General features: G+C 35.5%; 2 protein-coding genes across 4 annotated transcripts in view; one reads left to right on the forward strand and one right to left on the reverse strand.

The window, feature by feature from the left end:
* Positions 1–26,008, forward strand: part of LOC127880904 (synapsin-like) — an 88,228-nt gene that overhangs the window by 20,946 nt on the left and 41,274 nt on the right. The window contains exons 6-7 of the mRNA XM_052428398.1: positions 21,790–21,852; positions 25,298–25,440. Coding sequence (XP_052284358.1) covers positions 21,790–21,852; positions 25,298–25,440 — 206 coding nt within the window. The remainder of the gene's footprint in view (positions 1–21,789; positions 21,853–25,297; positions 25,441–26,008) is intronic.
* On the reverse strand, positions 1,436–18,130 carry LOC127880932 (metalloproteinase inhibitor 2-like). Of its 3 annotated transcripts, none has more exons than XM_052428450.1 (6): positions 17,965–18,130; positions 11,606–11,792; positions 10,143–10,273; positions 9,444–9,558; positions 5,199–5,320; positions 1,436–2,130 (listed from the first exon to the last, which is right to left on the reverse strand). In XM_052428450.1, the coding sequence occupies exons 2-6, from the start codon at positions 11,709–11,711 to the stop codon at positions 1,951–1,953; spliced, it is 654 nt and encodes a 217-aa protein (XP_052284410.1). In that variant the 5' UTR covers positions 11,712–11,792; positions 17,965–18,130; the 3' UTR covers positions 1,436–1,950. The 3 variants fall into 3 exon arrangements, with proteins under 3 accessions (XP_052284410.1, XP_052284411.1, XP_052284409.1); XM_052428451.1 differs by having other exon boundaries at positions 17,859–18,049; XM_052428449.1 differs by having other exon boundaries at positions 17,720–18,048.

The raw sequence follows: 26,008 nt of genomic DNA on the forward strand, positions 1-26,008 counted from the left end.
CAAGAACTTTCCTGAGAAATTTTATCAGAATTGGACCAGTAGTTTAGGAGAAGAAGATGTTTAAAGAAAAAGTTAACGCACGGACGCACTGACGCACACACAACAGACACAGGACCATGACATAAGCCCTGCTGGCCTTTGGCCAGTGGAGCTAAAAACAGCCTAGGCAGAAAGTATAATCCCTGATTAGCCTGAGCGGACTTTACAGGCAAATCTGGGACGATACTTTAAGTAATATGAAATAGACACTCAATAACTTATTAAATTTTCATTAAATAAAACAATTAAGCAATTAACACTGATAAAACTGTTTTCAACTTTAAGGAAGCTTCACTTATTCAAGACTTAAAATGGGACAGATGATATTGTACTCCGAGACTTCTTTCAAAGTTCATGGTAGTCAAGGCATTCTTCTTCCAAGTCAATGTCATTAGATTGATCGCATGATTGACTTCATCCTAAAGAAATGAACGCTTTGCCAACGATCTGTACTACTGTACTATTCCGTCAATGAATTTGCCAATATTGTGTATCAGAGTCATCTTTTAATGCAAAAATTATCATAAAAACAGCGGGCCAATCATACCAATATTGAAACTTGAAAGCGTCTGTCCTGACAAAACCCCAACATATGACATGTCTGAAGGACCGGCAATTTTCTAGAAGGCTGACATATGACATGTCTGAAGGACCGGCAATTTTCCAGAAGGCTGGTATCTGAAGCAAAATGTTTGACAGAAAAAACAGCGTCAGTCTGTTGGTGTAGTTGGTGTAGTTTCCAGCGTCAGTCTGTTGGTGTAGTTTCCAGCGTCAGTCTGTTGGTGTAGTTTCCAAGTGCAATTTTCTTTTTAACGAACTCTGCCTAAGTGCTACAAAAACATCAATCTAAGCCAGTTGATTAATTTAAAATTGGGGATATTTAATTGGCTGTGTTCACTGTCATCACCTATTTTCATTAAGGGCATTTCACAAATCCTTATCTAGAGCTCTGGACTTATATATCTGTGACATTTTGTGCTTTTGTTGTATATTTTTTGTATAAAGGAATACTCTTCATCTGGAAAATCAGGTTTACACAGAAATTGTCGACCATGATAAGCCTGTGTGGACTGCACGGGCTAATCTGGGATAACACTTAACACATATGTGTTAAGCCCCATTTTCCCAAATTGAGGCTCAGTTTCATCCATTTGTTTGAAGCTTGGATTTCTGATGATGTTGCTTTGGGGATATTAGGGGTATAACTAGAAAATGTTTTCAACATGATAAACTTTTTTTTATGTGTGAGATAATAGTAAAAAATTCAGATTTTCATATCAAATTATCGGTTATATCTGTCATTGACTGCCAAAGTTGAACATGAAATTCATCTTTGACCTTAAAACAATTGCTGACAATATTGTAGAAATCAACAAACACAACAAACACAAAGAAATACGATATAATTTATTAATTATTAAAAAACTAATAACTGTTACTATAAATAGATATGATAACACAATAGTTCAGTTTAGAAGCATCCGCACAGTTTAACACACACACAAAAATCCTGTAAAAAACATTAGAAATAGCATAAGCATACGTTAAAAAAAAATGTAAAAATGATTATAAGCAAATATTAATATCTTTCTTTTCCAATGAAATTAACTTGTGTAATCTTTGAACCTTATAAGTATAGGAATAACATTTACACAAAAAGAACAAATGAACCGAACATTGCAGACCATGATCCCGCTATGATAAAAATACCTGAAACTGTCACTTTAACACAGTCACGTGAGTTTCTGACTGGAATACCATGCAGATTTCATCAGGCAGACTTATATTCATAAGTCTTATTAATTACAGTTAACAACTGATTTGCCAGAGATGATTATTCACATTTTAAATTAATATTTATTCTTCGGAATGTCTGCTGCCCTTTTTGATAATTGTTGTTTGACCGGCACCTTAAGGCTCCATAGGCTTTGGCGAGCGACAGTTTCGCAATCCTGAGTTTTGATGCCACTTGCATCGCTCATTTATGCTGTTCTTGTCCTTTATGCACGCGGTTTCAAGCTCATAGCAGTCCGAGTGACGGTCGCCATAGGACCAGACACAACCCATGTCGTCTGATGGATCGAAGACAATCTAAAAACATGTAACGAGATTTCTAAGTGTTGAAGGCGCAGACGTGAATATAGAGCGTTTAGTCTGCAAAATTAATTGGCTAAACATTTATGTTAGCCCTGCTCTGGAAAACTAGGCTTTATTATACATGGGCTTAATGTATCAGCAGTTTGCCACTCAAACCTTTACAAGTAAACTATGAAGTCATGTATTTTTAAGTAAATATTTGCCTTGATTACAACAATTTATTGTTATTTTCTGCTTTAATAAAATAAATAAATAAAAGTATCTTCATAAAGCTTTTAAAAATCATATGTTTGTGCATTATGATGTTATCAAAATATAAACAATGTCATAATTATATGAGTACAGTTATGGCTGGAAAAAAGTTTCATAATCTATGCATTGTAGAAGCTAAAGATTTATTGATTTTTTTTCACATATGTATTGCAAAAAAAATTGTTGGACAATTTCTACATGCTCTTTTGCTTGTCAGGAGACGTATCAAACAATTGTAGACCAATGTAATTGATGAAAAAACAGTGTTGTTTTTTTCATTCATGCGATATTATGTCCAAAAAAAAGAGACAACAAGAAATCTCCTGCACTCTTGCCTTGATGCATAAAATCCTTGTTTATTGATAGATACAATGTATTTGTTTTGAAAAGTATTACTAATAAAAATTGCCTTAAAATAAATACAAGTTTTAAATCACCAAGACAAGTGTGCTTATTATAAAGGGTCAGTAGGTAAGACAGCTGATTTTTATGCACATTTGTACAATAAATTCAGCCTCATTCTGAGAAAATGGGCTTAATACTTTTGCATTAAGTATCCAGTGCCTTCCCCAGGATTTTTTTCAGGCGCCCCGGGGCCGATCGGGGGTGGGTTTGGGAGGGGTGTGCCCTCCCGACGTTGATTTTTTTTTTATTTAACGTGTCAATTCATGTTGTGTGGTGCGTTATAACTCAAAGAAAAACAGCGTCAAAAGACGTCATTTGGTGCGTTATGACTCTTCAAAAAAATCCCCCAGTCATTTAAAAATATTTTTTTTTATATTGTTTAATTGTTTTAAAACTTTTCCGCACAGATAGTAAAATCCCGACTCGAACGATTCCCCAATACATCCGTTTCAACCCGACTCTATTACTGTATACTTACTATTTTTCAAGTTTCTATTTCTTACCCGATAATCCCGTTTATTCCGTTTTTATCAATCTCTTTCTGGTAAATATATACGATAACAGCTTTCAGTTATTTCCTTAACACAAACCTTGCCATTTTTAAGTGACTATTTATAGATTTGATGAAATATTGCCTCTGAATATGCGTCAATCCCCTGACCTGTTGTGTGCTTGTTAAAACGCTCAATACACGCCATTTGTATGCAATAGACTCGACGTTGTACATGCTGCATAATTTTCGCGCTCTTTTTTATTGAGAAAAAGATTCGACACAAAACAAATTTGCACTGCTAATTTGAAGCAAAAATATTTATTGTTGCGGTAACATTTACATTCGGAAGTGTGTTTCGGATTAAAAACGCGTTAACATCGACTTACGGGAATGGGTTTCGGATTACAAATTTAATTATTTCCATTTGAGATTTCAACAAATATTAACCGTTGCGTTATAAATTCAACGATAATTTGTTTAAACACTTTACGAGTCGAATAACTGTTTTAACGGAATTATGCATGAAATTCACGTTGTCCACGAGGATCACGGCCGGTTGCCATCATCAGTCTTGTAACTATCGATAATCGGACGAAACATTTACAAGTGTGCGTAATTAATTCAACGAAAATTTGTTAAAGCGCATTACGTGTCGAATAAATGTCAGAAAAACGAGGTGAATCAGTTCTATAAATGGACATGTTGAAATATACATGTACTGGAATTAAACAAATTGTTGTCACATAATTGTAACCGGGAGTCATTCGCACAACTTACTCGCTATAATAATTAATTGTTTACCACTTGCAATTAATTTCTCGTATTAATTATGAGTCATAGGTAACAATTGTTTACAGTAAAAAGGTGTGATGATGATGCCCGAAACCGTCTTTAATGTTCTGTACTGAACGATGAACTTCACAGTTTGACGACTGGAAAGTTACCAGATACATCCTTGTCAGCACTTAAATGACCGTGTAATGTGGCTAGAATAATCGATACGCGCTTCATGCTATTCTCTTATCAGTGGATTATCCATTACCCCATGTGGTGTTTATGGCGATTACTTGTGAAAGTAGGTACAGAGTGCTCTTTTAAAACAGGGAATATTGATACACTGATAGGGAAACCTTGATTTTTTTGGACAATCTTCACTTTCTTTTACTGAAGAATACACTGATCGGAAAAATTCAAGCGCCCCGGGGACTCTGATTTCGAAATTCAAGCGCCCCGGCAAGGGGCGCTTAAATGGCCTGGGGAAGACCCTGGTATCCTCTAAGATAAGCCTGTGTAGTCTGCAGGGACACTTACTTTCCGCAAACACTTTTTGTTTAGAAGAAACATCCTTTAAACAAAGAATCCATAATAGCAGAAAGTGTCATCCCAGACAAATAATTTCATAAAAGTGGAAAGTGTTGTCCCTGAATCTGGGACAACACTTTAAGTACATGCTTTAAGGGCTGTTTTCCCAGAGCTAGGCACATCATAGAAATTATCATTTTTAGGTACATTAATGGTGTATGCAATTGTCTGCCACATGTTGACCTACAGCGCCCTCACACTACTTTGGGGGAAGGGGTCCGCAGCCCTTAGGAGGGGGAATTTTCGCGGCGTTTCCCTTTTTGGGGGATTTTTTTTACTTACTCTCTCATTATTACATTTGTACATGTTTGCACTAAATTCATTGCATTTTTCATAATTTAGTATGTTTGAAAAGATTAAATTGAAATAGAATTGAGATATAATAATCATGAGATGAGACACATCTTTCTATAATATAATATAATTTTTTTTTTTTTTTTTTTGGGGGGGGGGGGAATTTTACTTTAAGTATACTTTTCAGGTGGGAGACTGCCGCCGAAATTCGGCGGCAGATTTGATAGATTGAGGGCCCTGACCTATGAACTAGTACCTGACATTCACAGTTGGCAGAGTAGGTTCCCCTCATGTATCGCTTCTGTGCCTTGGTTACCCATGGCCAGGGTACAACTGGGCTGCAGATGTTGATCCACATCTCTCCATCCTGGAAATTCCCTGCAAAAGACACATCAGTTCTAGCTGTTGCTTTGTATAGTTAAAATGCATCTCCATGTATTGACCGGTATATGGTAGTCAAATAAAGATCCGTTTCTTCAGTATAACCTTCTTCAGACAATGTCAAGTGGAAGAATATGAGCCTTGCTCTGAAAAAACCTGAGGTTTAACCCTTTGCATGCTGGGAAATTTGTCGTCTGCTAAAATGTCTTCTGCTGAATTTCTAAAATTAGCAGTTTTTTCGATTTTTTTTCAAAGAATACTATCAGAATAGCAAACAGTTTCGATAGTGATGAGACGCCACGTTCTGTGGCGTCTCATCTGGATCCAAACTGTTTGCAAAGGCCTTCAAAATTCGGTTCCAGCACTGAAAGGGTTAATGCATGTGAGTGAAGTGTCTTCCCAGATTAGCCTGGGCAGTCAGCGCAGGCTCATCTGGGACAACACTTTCCGCTTGAATTTTTGCCTCTTCTTATACAAAATTCACTCTAAGCGGAAAGTGTTGTCCCATATAAGCATGTGCAAACTGCCCTGGATAATCTGTTGCGTTAATCTAGGCACGTGCATTTAACCCCCTTTTCCCAGTTTGTGGCTTGTATTGTTTATGGATTATAAGAGAGGACCTACTCAGGAACATTATAAACTCTGTATAATCTACACGGTATTCATTCAGATGAAAAACTGACAGTATATGAAACAATTTTGTACAAGTTCTTTTTTTCAATGTACCTGTGCAATGCATTGTTAAAAGGAAAGATTTTTTCCTAACTCCCCGTCTCGTTTGCTAATTTAAAAGTTCACATTTACTAGGAGACACATTAGCACAAAAACTCGGCTGATTAGTTAATTTTTCTTCCTTAAAAGCAAATGTAATATTGATTGATTTGCTCAATTTTCTGCAGGCAACATTCATCATGAAGCTGAACATCAAAATAAACAATAGACATAATTTGTGGAATTAGTTCTTCCCCAGTATTTGGCTGGCTATTTATCTTGTATTTATATTGCCAGGATGTCTCTACGCCATGCTTTTCTATTGAGGAAGCCTTGTTTGATCAATAATGAAAGTGGAATCTTTCCTACGATTGATTTTGGAAACTCAGTTTATATGCTGAATTGAATGATCTGATTTCAGCGCAGAAAACAAAGTTACTGGTATTGGCATATTTGTTTGTAGGCGAAAATCATTCATCCAATACTTTCTTAACATTGTCTGGGAATCATAGGATTGTGTGAGCTATTATAGGCTATAATCCCAAGAAGTATCTTTTATATATATAAAAGATGTTAGTCGAAAACACTGATTTAGAAAATTAAGGGTGAAAACTAACCTTTCTGAATAGTTAAATTGAAATCAAAAGATTGATACTTTATAATTTTTCTTTCAGTTGCTAGTCTCTTATCCACATTAAATGTTTGTTATAAAGTGTATTGCATTTTTAGTACAAAATGTTTAATTTATTTCTATACAGTTTATAAATCAATACAAAGTACATTTTCAGTGCATTTTAAGCTCACTCGATTGCTCAGGTGAGCTTTTGTGACCGGTCTTTGTCTGTCGTATGTCCGTCTGTCTGTCCGTTAACATTTGCTCGTAAACACTCTAGAGGCCACATTTCTTGTCCCATCTTCATGAAACTTGGTCAGACGCTTTGTCCCAATGAAATCTCGGCCGAGTTCGAAACTGGGTGGTGCCCGGTCAAAAACTAGGTCACTAGGTAAAAAAAACAACAACCTTATAAACACTGTAGAAGTCATATTTCATGCCCAATCTTCATGTAACTTTGTCAAAATGTTTGTCTTAATCATATCTTGGTTGAGTTCAAAAGTAGTTCCGATCCGTTAAAAAACGTGGGCGCCAGTGGGCGGGGCAGATTTCCTTATTTGGCTATTGAGAAACCTTGTAAACACTCTAGAAGTCACAATATTTACCCAATCATCATGAAAGTTGGTCAAAACATTGGTTCAATTGATGTCTCGGACAAGTTAGAAAATGGTCGAGATCGGTGAAAAAAAATTGCCGCCAGTGGGAGGGGCATTTTTCTCTATATTTATATAGTGGCAGTTTTCCCTATTTGGCTATAGAGAAACCTTGTAAACACTCTAGAAGTCACAATTTTTGCCCAATCATCATAAACGTTGGTCAAAACATTGGTTTTATTGATGTCTCGGACGAGTTTGAAAATGGTCCAGATCGGTGAAAAAACATGGCCTCCAGTGGGCAGGGCATTTTTCTCTATATGTATATAGTGAAAACATGTGAACACAGTAAAAGTCACATTTTTGGCCCAATTTGCATGAAATTTGCTCAGAACATTTGTTTCCTTGATACGAGAGTTGAGTTCGAAAATGGCTGCTGGGAGGGGGGCAGTTTTCTCATTATGCCCCCCCCCCTTTCGAAGAAGAGGGGGTATATGGTTTTGCTCATGTCGGTCTGTCCGTCCACCAGATGGTTTCGGGATGATAACTCAAGAGCGCTTATGCCAAGTATCATGACTTCATAGGTACATTGATCATGACTAGCAGATGACCCCTATTGATTTTCAGGTCACAAGGTCAAAGGTCAAGGTCACGATGACCCGAAATAGTAAAATGGTTTCCGGATGATAACTCAAGAATGCTTATGCCTAGGATCATGAAACTTCATAGATACATTGATCATGACTCGCAGATGACCCCTATTGATTTTCAGGTCACTAGGTCAAAGGTCAAGGTGACCTGAAATAGTTAAATGGTTTCTGGATGATAACTCAAGAACGCTTATGCCTAGGTTCATGAAACTTCATAGGTATATTGATCATGACTCGCAAATGACCCCTATTGATTATCAGGTCACTAGGTCAAAGGTCAAGGTCACAGTGCCAAAAAACGTATTCACACAATGGCTGTCAAGGTCACGTTGACTCAACTTAGAAAAATGGTTTCCGGATGATAATTCAAGAATGCTTACACCTAGGATCATGAAACTTCATAGGTACATTGATCATGACTCGCAGATGAAATAGTGATGAAACTTGACCAGGATGTTTGTCTGGACAACATCTAGGTCAAGTTTGACATTTGGTAAAGATTGAATGAACCGACTCCGCTCAGGTGAGCGAACTAGGGCTCTCTTGTTATACACTGATACATGCTGGTAACAGACCCCAAAAAATGTACATTACATACATGTATTCATATATTCAAACTGCACACATGTGTTCTACATTAGACCATAGTATATGTGTCCACACATGGCATATTATTTATTTAACATAAGTTTGTTCTTCACAATTTAAACTTATGGTTTGTAAGTATTTCATAAAGACACATTTTTCTTTAAACTCATTCAAATCACAAATTAAAATTTAATTCAATATAATTGCATATTGGAAAAGAAAAATCTTTTAGCAATACCTTTTTATATAAAATTTAAGTCAGACTGTTTTATTAAAAGCAGAGGGGACATTTCCAGACAGACTGACCACACACTTACCTTGATATCCTGCAAGATGGAAGGTATTATTTTTAGAAAAAGGTTTATGCAAGACCTGGCAATTTAGAATGTTTTTATGTCAATATGGAACATGACTTTCTGTAGGCATGGTTGGGAACAACAGAAAATTGGAATAATATATTTTACGATATAAAATCATTTAGTATAAAAAATTCAATATGAAAATAATTGTTTTATGTAAAAACATAGCCTCTTAGTATAAACGCTGTCTAAGATAAAGGAACATGCAGATAAACTACTATTTTTGAATTAAAGGCACTTTTGTACCTGAAATTATTTCTCTATCAGATAATGATAGCTCAGACTCAACATTTGGCTGGAATGGTTCGGATTTTTTTTTAAATTTGGCCAATGCAGTAATACATTATTATTCATTATGGTTTACTTTGGGAAAATTTTCCCACATTTTGTTGGCAGTTTATAACCATATCATCGCCTCTTTTTGATTGGAAAATATGTTGACTTTTATATTTATTTTTTTTACAATTTGTATTAATATGTTTATAAAAATAATTTAATATTTATCTCTTTCTTGCATCTAAATTTTCTGTAAAAAAACATTTCCTAGGAATTAACTCTTGCCATAAATGTTTTCTGCCTGGGTAAGCAGGCCTCCTGTTTGCTTACCTGGGAAAAGGTAGCTGACCCTTTGATGAAGGTCCAGGACACCGCAAAGGGAATCATATGGTTCCGAGTAGACCACAACCTTTGTGCTGTTCTTGTTCAGAACACTTTCATCGTCCTGTGAACACATATGGTATGACCTGCACCATGCAAAAATAGGGTTCTTATGCAATATGCAGCATGTCTAGCTCACAAAACCTTGCCTGATTCTAAAGCGGACAGAGTAGCTTCTGACAACTTGTTTCCAGACTGCACACTTGCTCATGCCGGTCTAAATCTACACTTACAACATATGCAGAAGCCCCATTTTTGCATTATGGGGGTCATATTACAACACACATGAAAAAGTGTAACAATACATGTGTCAAATATGTTTTGGTAAAATATTTGTTTGATATTGGTTAAATGTGTGTTTAATATGGGTAAAATGTACATAAAACACAGCAGATTTTGATGTCTTAAAAATACTTATCTTATATAATTTGTCTATTCAAGAAAATGTATGAATATTGTCATAAAGCAATTACATAACAAACATTAGTTGAACACAAATTGAATGATATTTTCAGATCAAATGAAGAAGAAAAGAAAATGGAGTTTTTGGTGTATTAATGAAAACAAGAGTGCGTGGTGACATCATGTTTTAAATTGATATATAATTGATATATAATTTTAATGCTCTACTTATCTGGCTAAGCTCACCTTCATTTTGAAAATCTTTTTCACGCGGACAGTGTACTTCATGTGTATGGGCCTGCGGTGGAATGAGTCATCATTAGGGAGCGGCTGCTTCTTGTACACTAACTTACTGGACAGGACTCGCCCCATGAATACTGCAAAATATATATGGTGGATGCTTTCATTGACTTTAGCTTTATACTTTTACATAGAAAAATTAAGGCATATTTTGACAAAGGCTTATGTAAGTTTCCCGGTTTCTTCTGGTTTATATTTATAATGGTTCCTATATCTGAAATGTCTGGTACTTCATGTGCAAAGGGGAAGATCTTGGAGATACTTGTAGAATTGGGATTGTACTGGGTCATCGCAATTACAAGGCAGAAGCCATGTTCCCTATGTTATTGTGATTAATTTCAGAGGCTTGACAATGTGGATGGACTCTAGAATGAGAGAATATGGTTGTTAATGCCCCAAATAGAGGGGGTACAGTAATTGCATGGTCTGTCTGTGGGTGAGTGCGTGATGAATATTTCCTCTTTATAACTTTAACATCTCTGGAAAGGATTTTACCCTCTCCACTTCACTGGGATGGGTCTAGCCTTCTTATTTTAGAGACCACTACTCCCATGCTTAGTGGTGAAAAGCCAAAGCCCCTTGTAAAGTTCAAAGGTCATGAATTTTAGAATCTTCAAAGGTCATGAATTTTAGATCCAGCTCTGAAACTTTATCATGCTTAGAAGGATTTAAATTCAACTTTGGGTAGTTCTTTCCCCTGATCAGACAATCCCCTATACAAAACAGTTTAGTTGGAAAAGAGAATGCACTAACACTTCATCAATTTACATATAACTGATATAAGATGATATCACCACAATACAGATAATTAACAAATGCAGAGAAAGATACCATAGTTATATCACTATGATAAATGACTTTCTCAATGGGCTAGCAATTTCCAATATTCACATGCCCAATTTTTTTAACCTGAGTTATGGGCAATTAGGCATCCTCTTAATTTAACTCCCCCAAATGGGATTTTGGGTAGGTGTGAGTTCGAATCCCAAATGAAGTGTGTATGGAAAAATTATTTGGTGGCATTATTTATTTTCATTCATTTTCTTAACTATTTTATCCATATAATATTGTTACATCAAAAATATCTGCCTTTAATCAGAGAATACGCATTGCTTTAACAATATCTGAATTTAGGGGGAAATACCTGTGGTATTTATAATTTTAATTGTTCCTTCCAAAGGTCAATATTACCTTTACAATAATATTCAGTTTATTTGAACTCTGTCACTTAATGTTTGGAGGAATTTAATATTATTTTTAATCATATACACAATATGACAATGGAATGTGTCATTTGTAATACAAATCTTTTGCACCTAGTTCAAAAGGTCAAGGTCACTTTTCGAAGGATAAAGTCAAATTGTTTATTTATTGGCAAATGAACAATTATGATACAAAAAAAATCTTACCAAACTGAGCGTGACAAAATGTCTCCTGGAGATGGGGCTTTACACAGGAGCATGCCAGGACGCAGCTTACCCCACCAACCAGCAGAAGAATGCTTAGCAACTGCATTGTTGGACTGATGATACAAGGGTTTTATGGTTTATTTTGCCTGTCAAACTTGTTGTTTCCTTCCTTTATGTTTTCTCTTTTCTGAAATAAGTAATGCATAGTTAATGCTTGGTAAATTATAGGTTTCTCAATCAAACTGAAGATTGTTTGTGCCCCAAAAACTTTAATACTCACTAAGAAGGCATTAACTAAGTTCATTAGGATTTAAATCTGTTCAACTATGCTGACATATAAGAATGCAGAGAGAATTTATGTCAAATCTAAGAAAAACATTGTTTTTATTCAAGAGACCACATTTAAGACTCGAAAAAATTTTGTCAGAATGTTAATGACTGATAACATATAGAACAAGTTCAAATCTTTATTACAAGGGGTCAAAAACTAGGTCACTAGGCCAAGCTTTACAATTGGTGTACCCTTAACTCAGTTGTGCTCTGCAGGGCAGTCAATGTCCTCATGTTCAATGAGTTATAGCCGTTTAAGTATGAATTTGCATATAATTTTGCTTGTCCAAGATGTAACTTGCCAGTGTCGTAAAAAAATAGAAAAAAAAATATTCATTTCCACAAATGGTTGCTGCAATAAACTGTTACCCTGAGTCAGGTCCCTAGTTTGTAATAGGTCATGGTAAAATGTTCACCAATTTATGCCTACCGTCTAGAAAAAAGGCCTTGGCAAACAGCGCAGACACAGATGACTGGGTCTGCGCTGTTTGCTTAAAGGAATTTCTGTAAGAAATATTCTAAATATAGAAATAAATATACTAGACATCTCTAATTTCGGAAATAAATTGATCCAATTGAGAAGGATGGGATAGTCGGCTAGGCATAAATGGGTTAATCTCTGTGAGACACAATGAGGGACCCAGCTCTGTAGATGAAAGGTCAAGGTCACTATATTTTTAAACAGAAAAGAATTGACATCTTTTTCTGATTATGAACTTCCCCATGAGAATTTTCTTTTTAATTACTTGATGCTATTAAATTGACCAGATTTGATACTTTTTCATAATTTAAGTCAAAGACTGTCTTTTATCATTTATAACGTAAATATTGATAATGAGTTTATCTTGTTAAGAAAATATAAAACATTGATAAATCTGAAGTGTAAACACCACCTAACCTTATTGTTTACAAAACCTATCCTAAGTCAACAAAGCAATGCAGTCATTTGAGGTTACTAACATAGTTTTTGGAATGTTATTTGACAAACTTGAAACTAAACACAGTACATATAGTACAAAAAGTAACATTTTGCAAGAGGAAATATGAAATGTCATGTGGTTTTAACATTTTGTTTTAAATACCATCAAGTACAAACAGACACGTTTTTGTCTGTGAAAAATGTGTGCTAAAATAGCAAATTGAGATGGTTGAAAGCTTGAGACAATTGTTTCTTATATTACACTGGTAGACATTCTAAGTATATTAACCCTTTCCCACTCAGAAGCAAAGTGAAAATGGCTATGTGCAACCAGCATAAAACCAGAACAGCATGCAAGTAAGGCTGGTATTCCATCTGTCCGTATCCGCATCCGCATATCCGCATCCCGAAAAAAATAGAACCAGTTGAAATGCACTGCGCTCATTCCATTCTTCCGTATCCGCATCCGCATATCCGCATCCGCAAAAGAACGCTCAAGTGAGCATTCTAATGCGGGTGCGGACGAGATACGGACGGCATTTAGGACGATGAGGGGAAAGCTGTCATCTCAAAAATCAACCGCAAACTTATTGAATTGGTGAAAAATTACCCGGAACTATTCAATCAACGCAGTTCTTCATATCGTGACTCAGATTTTACCTCAAATGTTTGGAAAAGTATAGCAAAGGCGCTAGAAGAAGATGTTTCAGGTATTTACCATTTGTATTCTTTTACAGACAGAATGATAATTTGTACCTTATATCTACATAAATTCACGCTTGTCCTTCATAACAATTATCTCAATTATAATTTTCAGTATTATCCATATAATGAAGTGTGCACTTCGTGCCAAACAGTTGTCAAATTAAGAAAGGCAATCATGGCTCCAGTTACAGATTTCTATGGACTTGTATAACGCGGAGTCGAACGCTATTTTGTTACCGCCTACATATCCTACAGGTCAAAACAATTACAGCATAGATTACAACAATCGTTATTGTCATCTGTTAGCCAAGAGCATGGTTTCCAGCATATGTCCCCAGCTAGTTATGTGGCCTACCCTGTGGCACAGGCACAGGACAATCAGACCGGAGGACAACAAACAGGACGTAACATTTTGAGCGCTGCTATGGAAACCTTACAGTAAAACGAGCGATTGATTGTCCACAATTTTGTGACAAATTATAGTGACATATTTTCCTTGTTCATTTAATGTCTCAAGTACAGTGAAACACAGGTCTTTTCGAGAACATTTTATTTCTAAATACATTATATGCATCATTTGATATTGTTTTTTGCTTATGCAGTCAATTCCAAACTAGGCAAATATTTACTGGACAGTAGGTCCTGTAAAATGGGAAAAAATACAGGACCTCCTCTTTTTTTATAGGACCTACTGGCTACATAATATAATAGTAAAATAACTTTGTTTCATTGCTGGGATCAAGGTGTTTATGATATAAAATGATAAAATTATTGAATAGCTATTAATTTTAAGGTCACACATTTGTATCTGACGTTAAATAATAATACACGCCTTACATGGTACTAGTCTTGTTTAGTTAAAATATTATTTATTTTTTTAATGCTGAACGCCATACATGCCAGACGTCCCGATCTCGGCGGGACAGTCCCGCTTTTGAGCCCTTTGTCCCGGCGTCCCGATATGAGACGATTTGTCCCGACATTCGTAAAAAACGATGTAAGGTCTATAGGTTCCCAATAAAATTCGCTATTCAAGCTCTGTTTCGCTAACACTTACCACCGCTAATCCCTTTATTGCCCCCAATTAACAATCATTAAACCAAATCAAATCAAACAAACAATTATTTTCAAAATAAACTCTTCAACTTAACTATAGAGAGAACGTATCCAAATTGTTGTTTGTTTAGTCTAAAGTAACCTTTAAATAACTCCTCATCAGCACGTTCATGTTCATTAACTAAATGGTTGTAAGTTCCAAATGTTTGGCGATTTCTTACTATTGCACGTGCCCACCACCTGTGCTTTTTGTTTACTTTTACACTTCTTCGCGTGAGCAACAGCAGCACCAATTAACAAAAAATGGGATAACTCTTCTTCTGCATACATGTTTTCAGTTCTGAAGTTTTTCCAAAAAAGAAAGATACGTTCTACGTATGCAGATAAATGGAATATATCGTCCGTATTATGATTTTGCGGATATGGATGCGGATACGGATGCGGACATGGGAATAGTAGCCTAACTCGCTGTCTGTACAGGTTTAATGCTTTTTGCTACTCATCAGTATCTTAGGGTTGGAACTAAAGCCTTTTGAACTTGAATATATGAAGAAATGACTTTACAATTTAATTTGATTTTCTTAAGGACTTCAAATGCGTCAAAGAGCGTTTCTGAGTGGTAAAAGGTTAACAACACTTGTACAGCTGGATAACATTCATATATTGCCAGCGTTCTAGATAAGCTGCGTATCAGCGTAAAATACGCATTAGAAATATCAAGATACGCTCAATTTATCATTTCTGCGCGTACATTTAAGCAAGCCAATCTGGACCAAAATAATGTAAATTCTCTGCGTACAACGTAAACAAAAAATATAAACAACTGATTGTCTTTCGCCAAAATATTTGACTGGTTATCGTAAAAATTAGAGCTAATTTGTGCGCTGGATTGTAGAAATAGTTAGCCAGTTGGTATGTATACTCTGTATCATATAGACGCATGGTAAATGTAGTATTAATTTTTTTAACAGACAGTCAAGCGCTTATGTGTTTATTAAATTACATGCAGAGGTCAGTCACTAAACATAGAGGTTTCAAAATACAAAAAAACTTTTTTTGCTACCTTTACTATAAAAAAATCCATGTAATGTACCACAGGTTTATAATCCCAATGCATCTGAGTAAAATTTTCAATTTCATATTTACGTTTGAGTTTAAACATGAAATTCTTCTTCAGTGACCTGACATAATATAATCGTCTTGTTAACAATATTTCCGTCAACTACTACATGATTAAAAAAACAAATATTACTTAAAACCAAGAAATAAGTGTTTAACCTAAGATGAAGATATCTCAATCGCTGCAACAAGCATTCTTGATGATTTCGAGTTGAAAGCCAGTTTATATGATCTTTAAATGTAATATTGTATAAAAACAGACAAAATTAATTAATGTAAAAACGATATGTATACTTTTCTTTTCTTATTTGCACAATTGTTCATACACAAAATAAACACAAGTTTTGGTTATGCAAGATAAATGCTTTAACTTTTTTTGTATCGGGGTAAACTTGTTTGTTTTGAATTTTATTGAGGTAAACAACCTTTTGATTAATGGTACCATTATAAGATAGCAAACATATTTTATTTTACATTCCTTGTTTATATTGGGGTGTAGGAGCAGGGCCTGTTGTGGCCTAGGTCAATATATATTATTATATATATTATCCAATATATATTATTTTGAAAAGAAACAAGCGTTAACTCTTTCAATTATTATATTTTTGAACTGTCTAATGCACAAATACTGGTCCAAAGAATTGGCGCTTATTAAAATCTATATTTGAGTTAAGTCTATAAAATGCTCACATTTTTTTATTGAAGTTAACATGCGTCTAGTTACTTATTCATTCTTTAAAAAAACTAAATTAAAATAGATGTTAATAAACCATTCTCATGATTATAAAAATTGTAACAATCATTTGATAAAGAAGATGTTTCTTTATTCCGTTAAGGAATATATCTGACTTTGAACTAATGAAACACATTTTCAAACTATGTATCTTTAATCACCGCTTTTAGTAGTGCAGGTAAAGCCTTGAATTATATCAACAGTTTACAAAAGTTCACTTGGGGACCGTTTCAATAACCATCGTAGTACACTTTTACGATACGATACATTTTTTGAAGACACACAATTGCTAAAGTCCATATCATATGATTATAAATTTTCAGAACTTTATTAATTGCATTTGCATCTCAAGCGCCGTATATATTTGATGAGCATGGCGAGCTAGTTCGTCTACTTATTAAGATTACAAAATTCTCTCGTAAGTTATAATTGTCATATGATCGTTTTATGAAATGGCCCCCAGGATGGATGCCTCCATAATTATGTTCCGGAGCCTTCTATGCATCTGTCCTATTCATGTTTAATGGGATAAGATTGAGAAAATCATATTCTGCCATATCAGATTGTATTCTTGCTTTAAGTGCAGATAATGGTATACATTGTTACTGGAGATTTATTATAAATATGAGTGGCGTTCTGACAAAACTGGGCATAATGCTTGTTCGTAAATTGTCATCCCAGATAAGCCTGTGCAGTTTGCACAGGCTAATCAGGGACGACACTTTCCACTTTTATGACATGTTTGTTTAAATGAAGTCTCTTCTTAGCAAAAATCCAATTTAGGCGGAAAGTGCTGTCCCTGATTAGCCTGTGCAGACTGCACAGGCTAATCTGGGATGACACTTTACGCACATGCATTATGCCCAGTTTATTCAGAACACAACTCATTATCTGATGCAAGTAACACTATTTGAGCCTTACTCTGGGTAAACGGGTCTTAATGCATGTGTGTAAAGTTTCATTCCAGACTAGCCTGTGCAGTCTGCATAGGCTAATCAGGGACCACAGTGTCAACCTTGACAAAAATTTTGTTTAGAAGAAACTTCCTTTAAACAAAAAAATCCTTAAAAGTGGAAAGTGTCTTCCCTGACTAAAGTGCACAGGCTAATCTGGGACAACACTTTACGCATATGAATTCAGCCCAATTTTTATTGAGCAATGCTCATTATTATTATACCTGCTTGCCCATTAATTCAAATGCATATGAGCACCAAGTTAATTACCGGTATATTATCTTAACCTAAAGCCCTACCTTCCAAAACAAATCTTCAAACACTCATATGTATTCCAGAAATGTTTGTGTAGAAACAAGATTTTATCCAAAGACAAAATTTTTTAAAGGATTCTTTGTGATGTTATTATGCTAACTTTGCATCAACAGCAAAACAAACCACTATAATCCTCACTGCTGCATTCACATGTTTGTTTTATATTCTTCATCCACCCACTCAATTTAGCTGAATCTGAAGACTAATTATCTAGGAATTTGGCTCTTACCAACTCCCTGTACACCCCAACACCTGAATGAATGGCTGTACTTTATGTGGCCAACTGGTGGTCTGGATATGATCAACTCACTGTGTACCATCTGTGATATACTCTTCAGCAGTTATCTGGTAATCTTCAATCTAGGATGCTCTTTATCTGCTAACTGTTAATCTTATGTAAACAGCAAAAGGAGTAATGAAACAATATGGTATCAAAGGTTGGGAATTTAACTAAAAATTTACATTGTCTTGATTCAAACATTTTTTTGTATTTACTGTCGGTTGCTACCACTATAAATTACAATTTATCTGTGTTCAGTCACATTTGCATTTTGCAATGTATGCAATAGACCAGTTTCACAATACCAACGCTGTTGCTATTTTTAGATATCACGTGACGCGTCTAATTTCAGAACGAGGCTGAACTTGTATACATCTTTGGCGGATGATATTGATGATTATAAACCAGTTGATTTTTATTAATTATATTTGGGATTTTCATGAGCACTGACACTTGTTACAATAACAGCAAACATATACATATATGCATGTGTTGTTTAGTCCATAAATTGATGAGGCCATGAGGGGTTATAAAATAAACATAATTAAAACTAAGTCGATCATTATTATTTTAAAGCCATAGTATTTAGTACCACTAGTGTATACGTGTATATACATTTTATTTCATCTTTATTAAAATTCAAGATACCCATGATCATCAGAGCAAATGTGGTCTGAAGAATAAACATTGATATTTGCACAAAACAAAAAAATATACATAAGTCATATAATACAAAACGTTATTATAGAAATTAAATTTTCAATTCTGTACTATTTTTCATGAACGATCGAACCTGTAAAACTCAATTATAAGAAAAAGCAAACACTTGCTACCACTCTATGGAACCACATTTTTCGTCCAATCTTGATGAAGTTAATCACAATTTTAAGCTGGACAATATTTTGAAAGCTTTATAATCTCAGGCACACATGATCAAAAGCTTGATCATCAGGTGAAATCTTGCAATGTCCTTGTTACCACTTCAGAGGCAATATATATGTCTCAATCCTGATGACATTTAGTCAGAATATTTATTAAGACAATACCAAGACCGAGGTCAAATCGTAGAAAAACCTTGTGACCACTCTAAAGTTATACGTATGATTGAGTCTTTGTTGGAATGTTTATCGTGACTTAATCTATGGAGAGTAAAAATCTTTGTCAGGTTCTTCCAAAAACTAGGTCACTAGATCAAATCTTATTCAAACCTAATAACCATTTGTGAGGCTTAATTTATGTGTCAATCTTGATTATTTTGTTCTGAACGTTTATCATGTTTTTTTCTAGGCTGAGTTTGGATCCTGGTCACATACATCTAAAAGCTTTGTTGCCAGATCAAATCTTATAAAAACCTTGTTTGAATTTTAGAGGCCAAATTCATGACTCAATCTTATGCCACTAGGTCTGAATATTTATCTTGAAATATTAACTCTTTCAGTGCTAGAACCGAATTTTGAAGGCCTTTGCAAACAGTTTGGATCCAGATGAGACGCCACACAATGTGGTGTCTCATCAGGATCCAAACTGTTTGCTATTCTGATAGTATTCTTTGAAACAAAATCGAAGAAAGTACTAATTTTAGAAATTCAGCAGACGACATTTTAGCAGATGACAAATTTCCCAGCATGCAAAGGGTTAAGTCCAAGTTTGAATCTGTGTCACATGCATTCACAATCAAGGTCACCAGCTTAAATCTGATAGAATCTTTTTTACCTCTCTTGAAAAAGTATTTATGGCTCAATCTTGATGAAACTTGGTGATACTGGAATCTGAGACACATGTGTCCTAAAACTAGGTCACCAGATCAAATCTGAACTGAGATAAACTTTGTTACCCCTCTAGAGGGAACAATTGTAAGTCAATCTGAATGTTCATTTTGGCAATACCTAGAATGTGTTCCCTTCTTGAACAAGTCCATCACAAATCTAGGTCACCATGTCAAATCATACAATACCTTGTTACTACTCTAGGGTCAATATTTATGACTCAAGCTTCATGAATCTTGGTCAGATTGTGACCGTTTCAGGGCAATATGTATGACTCAGTCTGGATTAATCTTGGACAGAATGTTTAACTGGACACTATGAAGGTCATGTTTAAAATGGGTCAAGTGTGGTCATCTAGATCACCTGGTTATTTGAATGAAAACATTAACTTTGAAGGCAAAAATATCTTAAATCTCAAGCATTTTGTTTTTGTACTTAACAGTTGTTTTTTGTGTGCGTTTTTTTCTTCAAAGATAATTCGCCCTCAGAATAATTGTTTCATGAATCTGCCTTGTTCCACCCAACAAAATAGATTGAATAACAGATGCCAAACGTTATCAATTGCTTTTTTCATTTGTGAAGATTCTTTTTATGTGTTGTACTTTTAGACCATTCTTTTTATAATTATGCCTCAAAAAGTATTAAAATGAAACATTTATATAATAATAGCAAAGATACAACTTTTTGAATTCTTTGAGTATCTTTGAATGTGTTGAAAAGAGTTAGATTATTGCAGTTTAATTATATTTTGTTAGGAAGGAATAGCTCACTTAAATAACATTAAAAACTTAGTCATCAGATTTTTTCCTTCAGAACGTATTTAAATGGACTGTCCAACAGTCAAAAGCATCGTTCGACACGAATCGATATTTTGGGGAACTACGAGGATTGCTTATATAGCTAACAAATACTTTCGCATTAGTCGTGAGCGTGGATGGTCGAGTGGTTAAGTCGGGAGACATTTTACTCCATAACTCCATGACTCTAGGGGTCAGTGGTTTGAGCCCTGTGGAGGTTAACGTTTTTTCTTCTTTTTTTAATTTGTATTCTTATTTTTTACTGGAGATTTTTAGTTCAAATGTTTAAATTTATCAATATAAAGCATTTTAAGCAGTTAATGACAAGCTTTAATACATGCCAAAATCTGTTGGACAGTCCCTTTAAAATTACAGCCAAGACATATCAGGCGGGTCATAATTTATTTATTTCTAATTCAAGGAAGATCAATCCTTGCAGCGTGTTTTAATAGTTGGTATAAAGAAACAACTTTGATTTATAAATAAAATAAAATAAAAAAACGTAATCTTTTAACTGGTACTAACCATTAAAATATCATCACAGTTTTCAACTTTAATCTTTTTTAAATTTCGATTATTTAAATTGAAGTATTAGGTAAGCTGATGATTTTTTTAATTTTAAACCAAGAGTCAAGGGCATAAAAACAAGCTTAAAAACAGTTTGACGTCATCAAAGTAAATGCTGATTCCTGTAAAGAAGCCATAAAACAGATCTTTATTGCCAATAAAACATGATCAGCATTTTTGTCGATATCATGATCACCTTCTTAAGCTAGAGAGGTCAGTAATCTTTGTATTCTTAACTTGTCACAGGGACCATATTCAAAAAGCGTCCTAACACTAGTTACAAATGTATTTTATTACCAGTATATCTGATTGGAGAGTAAGTTTGTGTTGTAATTAAACCATTTGTATATAATTAAGGCTTAAAAATCGCATTTTTTTTTTCATTTCATTGAGTTTGTATAGGCAGAAAATGTGTTATTTTGAGAAATTATTGTTGTGATAAATTCTTTTGAAATTAATATTCTTTTTTTATAAAACATTATGTAATTTAGTCACATCTTTTACTTGTTTAATACCAAAAATGTTGATCTGATTTTTCTATTTGAAACCAAATAAAATATGTACTGATATATGTATGGATTAAGACCCGATTTCACATGACGCTACTTTATGTTCACATTGAGTTGTGTATCTGTCTTTTGCAGCTCATAACCCCAAAGTTTCCAGTGGTTGTAAAGATTGGACATGCACATGCTGGGAATGGAAAGGTAAGGTGGAAATGAATAATCCAAAACATATAAGTGGCGATCTAGGAAAACTGGGCTTAATTCATGTCCAAAAGGGTTGTAATAGTCTGTGCAGTCTGCACAGGACTTTCATTTGAAAGAGACTTCCTTGCAATGAAAAGTTCTATAAACGTGGAAAGTATTGTCCCTCATTAGCATGTGTGGACTGCACAAGATAATCTTGGACAGTACTTTACGCACATGCATTTAGCCCAGCTTGGACAGTACTTTACACACATGCATTTAGCCCAGCTTGGACAGTACTTTACGCACATGCATTTAGCCCAGCTTGGACAGTACTTTACGCACATGCATTTAGCCCAGCTTCAGGACAGTACTTTACACACATGCATTTAGCCCAGCTTGGACAGTACTTTACGCACATGCATTTAGCCCAGCTTCAGGACAGTACTTTACACACATGCATTTAGCCCAGCTTGGACAGTACTTTACGCACATGCATTTAGCCCAGCTTGGACAGTACTTTACACACATGCATTTAGCCCAGCTTGGACAGTACTTTACACACATGCATTTAGCCCAGGTTTCCCAAACAGTACTTTACACACATGCATTTAGCCCAGGTTTCCCAGACAGTACTTTACACACATGCATTTAGCCCAGGTTGGACAGTACTTTACGAACATGCATTTAGCCCAGCTTGGACAGTACTTTACTCACATGCATTTAGCCCAGCTTGGACAGTACTTTGAACACACATGCATTTAGCCCAGCTTGGACAGTACTTTACGCACATGCATTTAGCCCAGCTTGGACAGTACTTTACACACATGCATTTAGCCCAGCTTGGACAGTACTTTACACACATGCATTTAGCCCAGCTTGGACAGTACTTTACACACATGCATTTAGCCCAGCTTGGACAGTACTTTACGCACATGCATTTAGCCCAGCTTGGACAGTACTTTGAACACACATGCATTTAGCCCAGCTTGGACAGTACTTTACGCACATGCATTTAGCCCAGCTTGGACAGTACTTTACACACATGCATTTAGCCCAGCTTGGACAGTACTTTACACACATGCATTTAGCCCAGCTTGGACAGTATTTTACACACATGCATTTAGCCCAGGTTTCCCAGAGCATGGCTTATAGTACAATAGTATTGGTCTTGAAACTCCCCATTTTCAAAGTCTTTACATAAAATGGAAACATTAATTATTATTCATGTTTAAGCTGTGGGATTTTTTTTTTTAACAAATGCACATTTTTGAACGGAGATATGTCAATGAAACTAATACCAGGTTTCTGAATGGCTAAAAAATCAAATCCTATCTTGTTGTTAAGTCTTTGGCCATGTTCACATTTGAAACTTAGAATGAGATAAAATCAATTCCTATATCTGTTTTGTATTTAAACAAACTATTGTGAATTGTTCATTAAGAAAAGTCTCCTCAGAATGCTTTCAAGAAAAGCCAAGGACTAAAAGAAATGAAACACACACATACACTTGTTCATTATTAGATGCTCACACTGAAGGTTCTGTTCATAAGTACTGTCATTTCTGAACTGGCCAAGGGATGATGGTTATTTGGAATCGTCCCTTTTTATAGTCGCCAGTTGGTCTCAGGCATTAACCAGGAATGTAAAGGGTTCTGACATTGGGCCTTATCCACTCTCTGGGACATACAAACAAGCAAATAGCCCAGCAAGAATCCTCTGTGGAGCATTTGCCAGAAACCTGAGCTGTTACTGAGTACCATTCATGCCTTGGAGTCAAATAAGCAAATGTCGCACTGAGAGGAACTCTTTGTTACTAGGACCAAAATGCAATAACTGTCACAATGGGAGAATAAGCTTAAGTTATGTAAGACCACATTTACTTTAAAATTAAACAGCTTTTGCTGCTAGGCTTCTTACATTGGAACATGAGTCTCAGCGTGTTGTTTCATTGGTGCAGAATCTTTGACAGTGAGGCTGTTTGATATTTGTTTATTTATTACCCACATGAGATCTACTGTCTGCATGCTCCTGTCCAAAAGTGTTTTCGCAATATTAGTAAACATACTGCCTCAGTGCTGCCACAGCAGAGGCTGTCTCAAATAATAACTGTTGCCCAAACGGCTGTTTCCAAACAAGTTTGGCATCTTGGAAGTGTTCAAAAGAAGATGCAAATTATCTGTGAAGTAATAGACATCTTTTTGGCTGAATAATGATGATCATATCATTGATTAAGCATGCCTTGGCCAGACTTTGCTGGTAGACTGGATTTACAGATTTACATTATACCCACCTGGCTGGTCCGAAGGGTTTTGTTCTAGAAGACAAATGTAATTTATCACAGTCTGTAGAACCTCTGATATGTTGCCTAAGTTTAAAAGCATCATGACACAGTACAAGAGGCCTGTTGTTTCAAAGCCACCACTGTGACTGTCCGTTTAGCGCAGAGGTTGGTGCATGCACTTTTCACCTAAGTGACCCAAGTTCAATCCCTGGTCCAGGAAGCATGTGAGTTTGGTTGGTGGTCACCATATGGAACAGTTGGGGTTTCCTGAGGGTATTCAGGCATCTCCTCAATACCCAAGACCACACCAAAAAGAAAAATCTCTTTCATAAAAAAAATTGGCTGATCAAACTGGTCCCATCTTTTGTGAGTCAACAATTTATTGAGGCTGGAGTGCTAGGATATATTTGAGCCCTGTCATGCAAAAATGGGTCTTAAGCGTCATGGGACCAGTGCACCTCCACACCAGCCTGCACATTTATGCAGTCTAATCTTTTGCTACCCTGTCAACTAATGAAACCACAAAATCTTGCATGACATGGTAGTTCCTGACCAGACTGTGCAAATGCAGTCTGATCTTGAGCAACACTGGCTGCATATGACATAAGAATCATTTTTTTGCATGGCTCATCAGCGCATTTGTCTGTGAATATTAGATCATACTGTAATTTATAATTTTTCAAATAATGACAAGTTGCTGCTTTACAAACGTTATTTTCTTAATTATAACACGGTGCCTATACCACGTGACTTTTTCAGATCTGTGTTGGGAGAAAAAAGCGCGACCCAGTTAATATTTTTAAGGATCTCTTTTTAAATATTTCAACATTTTTAATGGGAGAAAGTGGAGAGCCCGCTCATTAGTAAGAACTTTCTATAGGTATCATGATCTTTTTAAACAAACAAATAAGTATTTTTTCAGTAAAGTGCAACCGCGGGATACGTCCATTTCCACAAACGTGATTATTTTTAAGTTTAAAAGCGCAAAAAAGACAGATTTCTACCTTGTAACCACCAGATATATTCTAATTGTCATAGATAAAGTATGTTTCTTATTTATACTTCAATTTACTATGCCAAATAAGTTGTGTGGCTTTAATGCAACATCGTTAATCATCAATACTGTTCAAAGTTTAATGCAACATCGTTAATCATGCAAACTTGTTGCCATGCCAACAGGTTAAGATTGAGACCCACCACCAGTTCCAGGACATCGCGAGTGTTGTAGCGCTCTCCAAGTCCTACGCAGCCACTGAGCAGTATATCGAGAGCAAGTACGACATCCACATCCAGAAAATAGGCACACACTACAAGGCTTTTCTGTAAGGCATAGTGATTATTATTATTATCCCCCCTTAAACCCAATTTAAACAAGCTCCACATTTTGTGTTTTTGTTTTATATGTAAAAGTTATATACTTGTTGTGGATATTTTATTTGTTTGAAGTTATTATGCCCCCTTTTGAAGAAAAGGGGGCATATAGTGATCGGACTTCCGTCTGTCTGTCCGTCTTTCCGTCACACTTTGCGTTTAGGTATCGAAAAATGCTCATAACTTCTATGTCCCTTGAGATACAACCTTCATATTTGGTATGCATGTGTATATGGACAAGGCCTTTCCATATGCAGATAATATATAACCCCTGTGACCTTGACCTTGAACATAGGGTCCGCGTTTAGGTTTCGAAATCTGCGTTTAGGTTTCGAAAAATGCTCATAACTTCTATGTCCCTTGAGATATAACCTTCATATTTGGTATGCATGTGTATATGGACAAGGCCTTTCCATACGCACAAAAATGTTTACCCCTGTGACCTTGACCTTGAAGTCGCGTTCAGGTTTCGAAATCTGCGTTTAGCTTTTGAAAAATGCTCATAACCTTTATGTCCCT

Source organism: Dreissena polymorpha, chromosome 5 (genome assembly GCF_020536995.1).
Source record: "Dreissena polymorpha isolate Duluth1 chromosome 5, UMN_Dpol_1.0, whole genome shotgun sequence".
NCBI classification, from domain to species: domain Eukaryota; kingdom Metazoa; phylum Mollusca; class Bivalvia; order Myida; family Dreissenidae; genus Dreissena; species Dreissena polymorpha.

Bases quoted from the DNA above. Each gene is read 5' to 3' on its own strand.
- LOC127880932 (XM_052428450.1), bottom strand. From the start codon at position 11,711: ATGCAGTTGCTAAGCATTCTTCTGCTGGTTGGTGGGGTAAGCTGCGTC. The intron at 5,321-9,443 runs GTAAGCAAACAG...TGTCTTTTGCAG, and splicing joins GGTCAGCTACCTTTTCCCAG to GGAATTTCCAGGATGGAGAG. The intron at 2,131-5,198 runs GTACTAGTTCAT...ACATGTTTTTAG, and splicing joins CTGCCAACTGTGAATGTCAG to ATTGTCTTCGATCCATCAGA.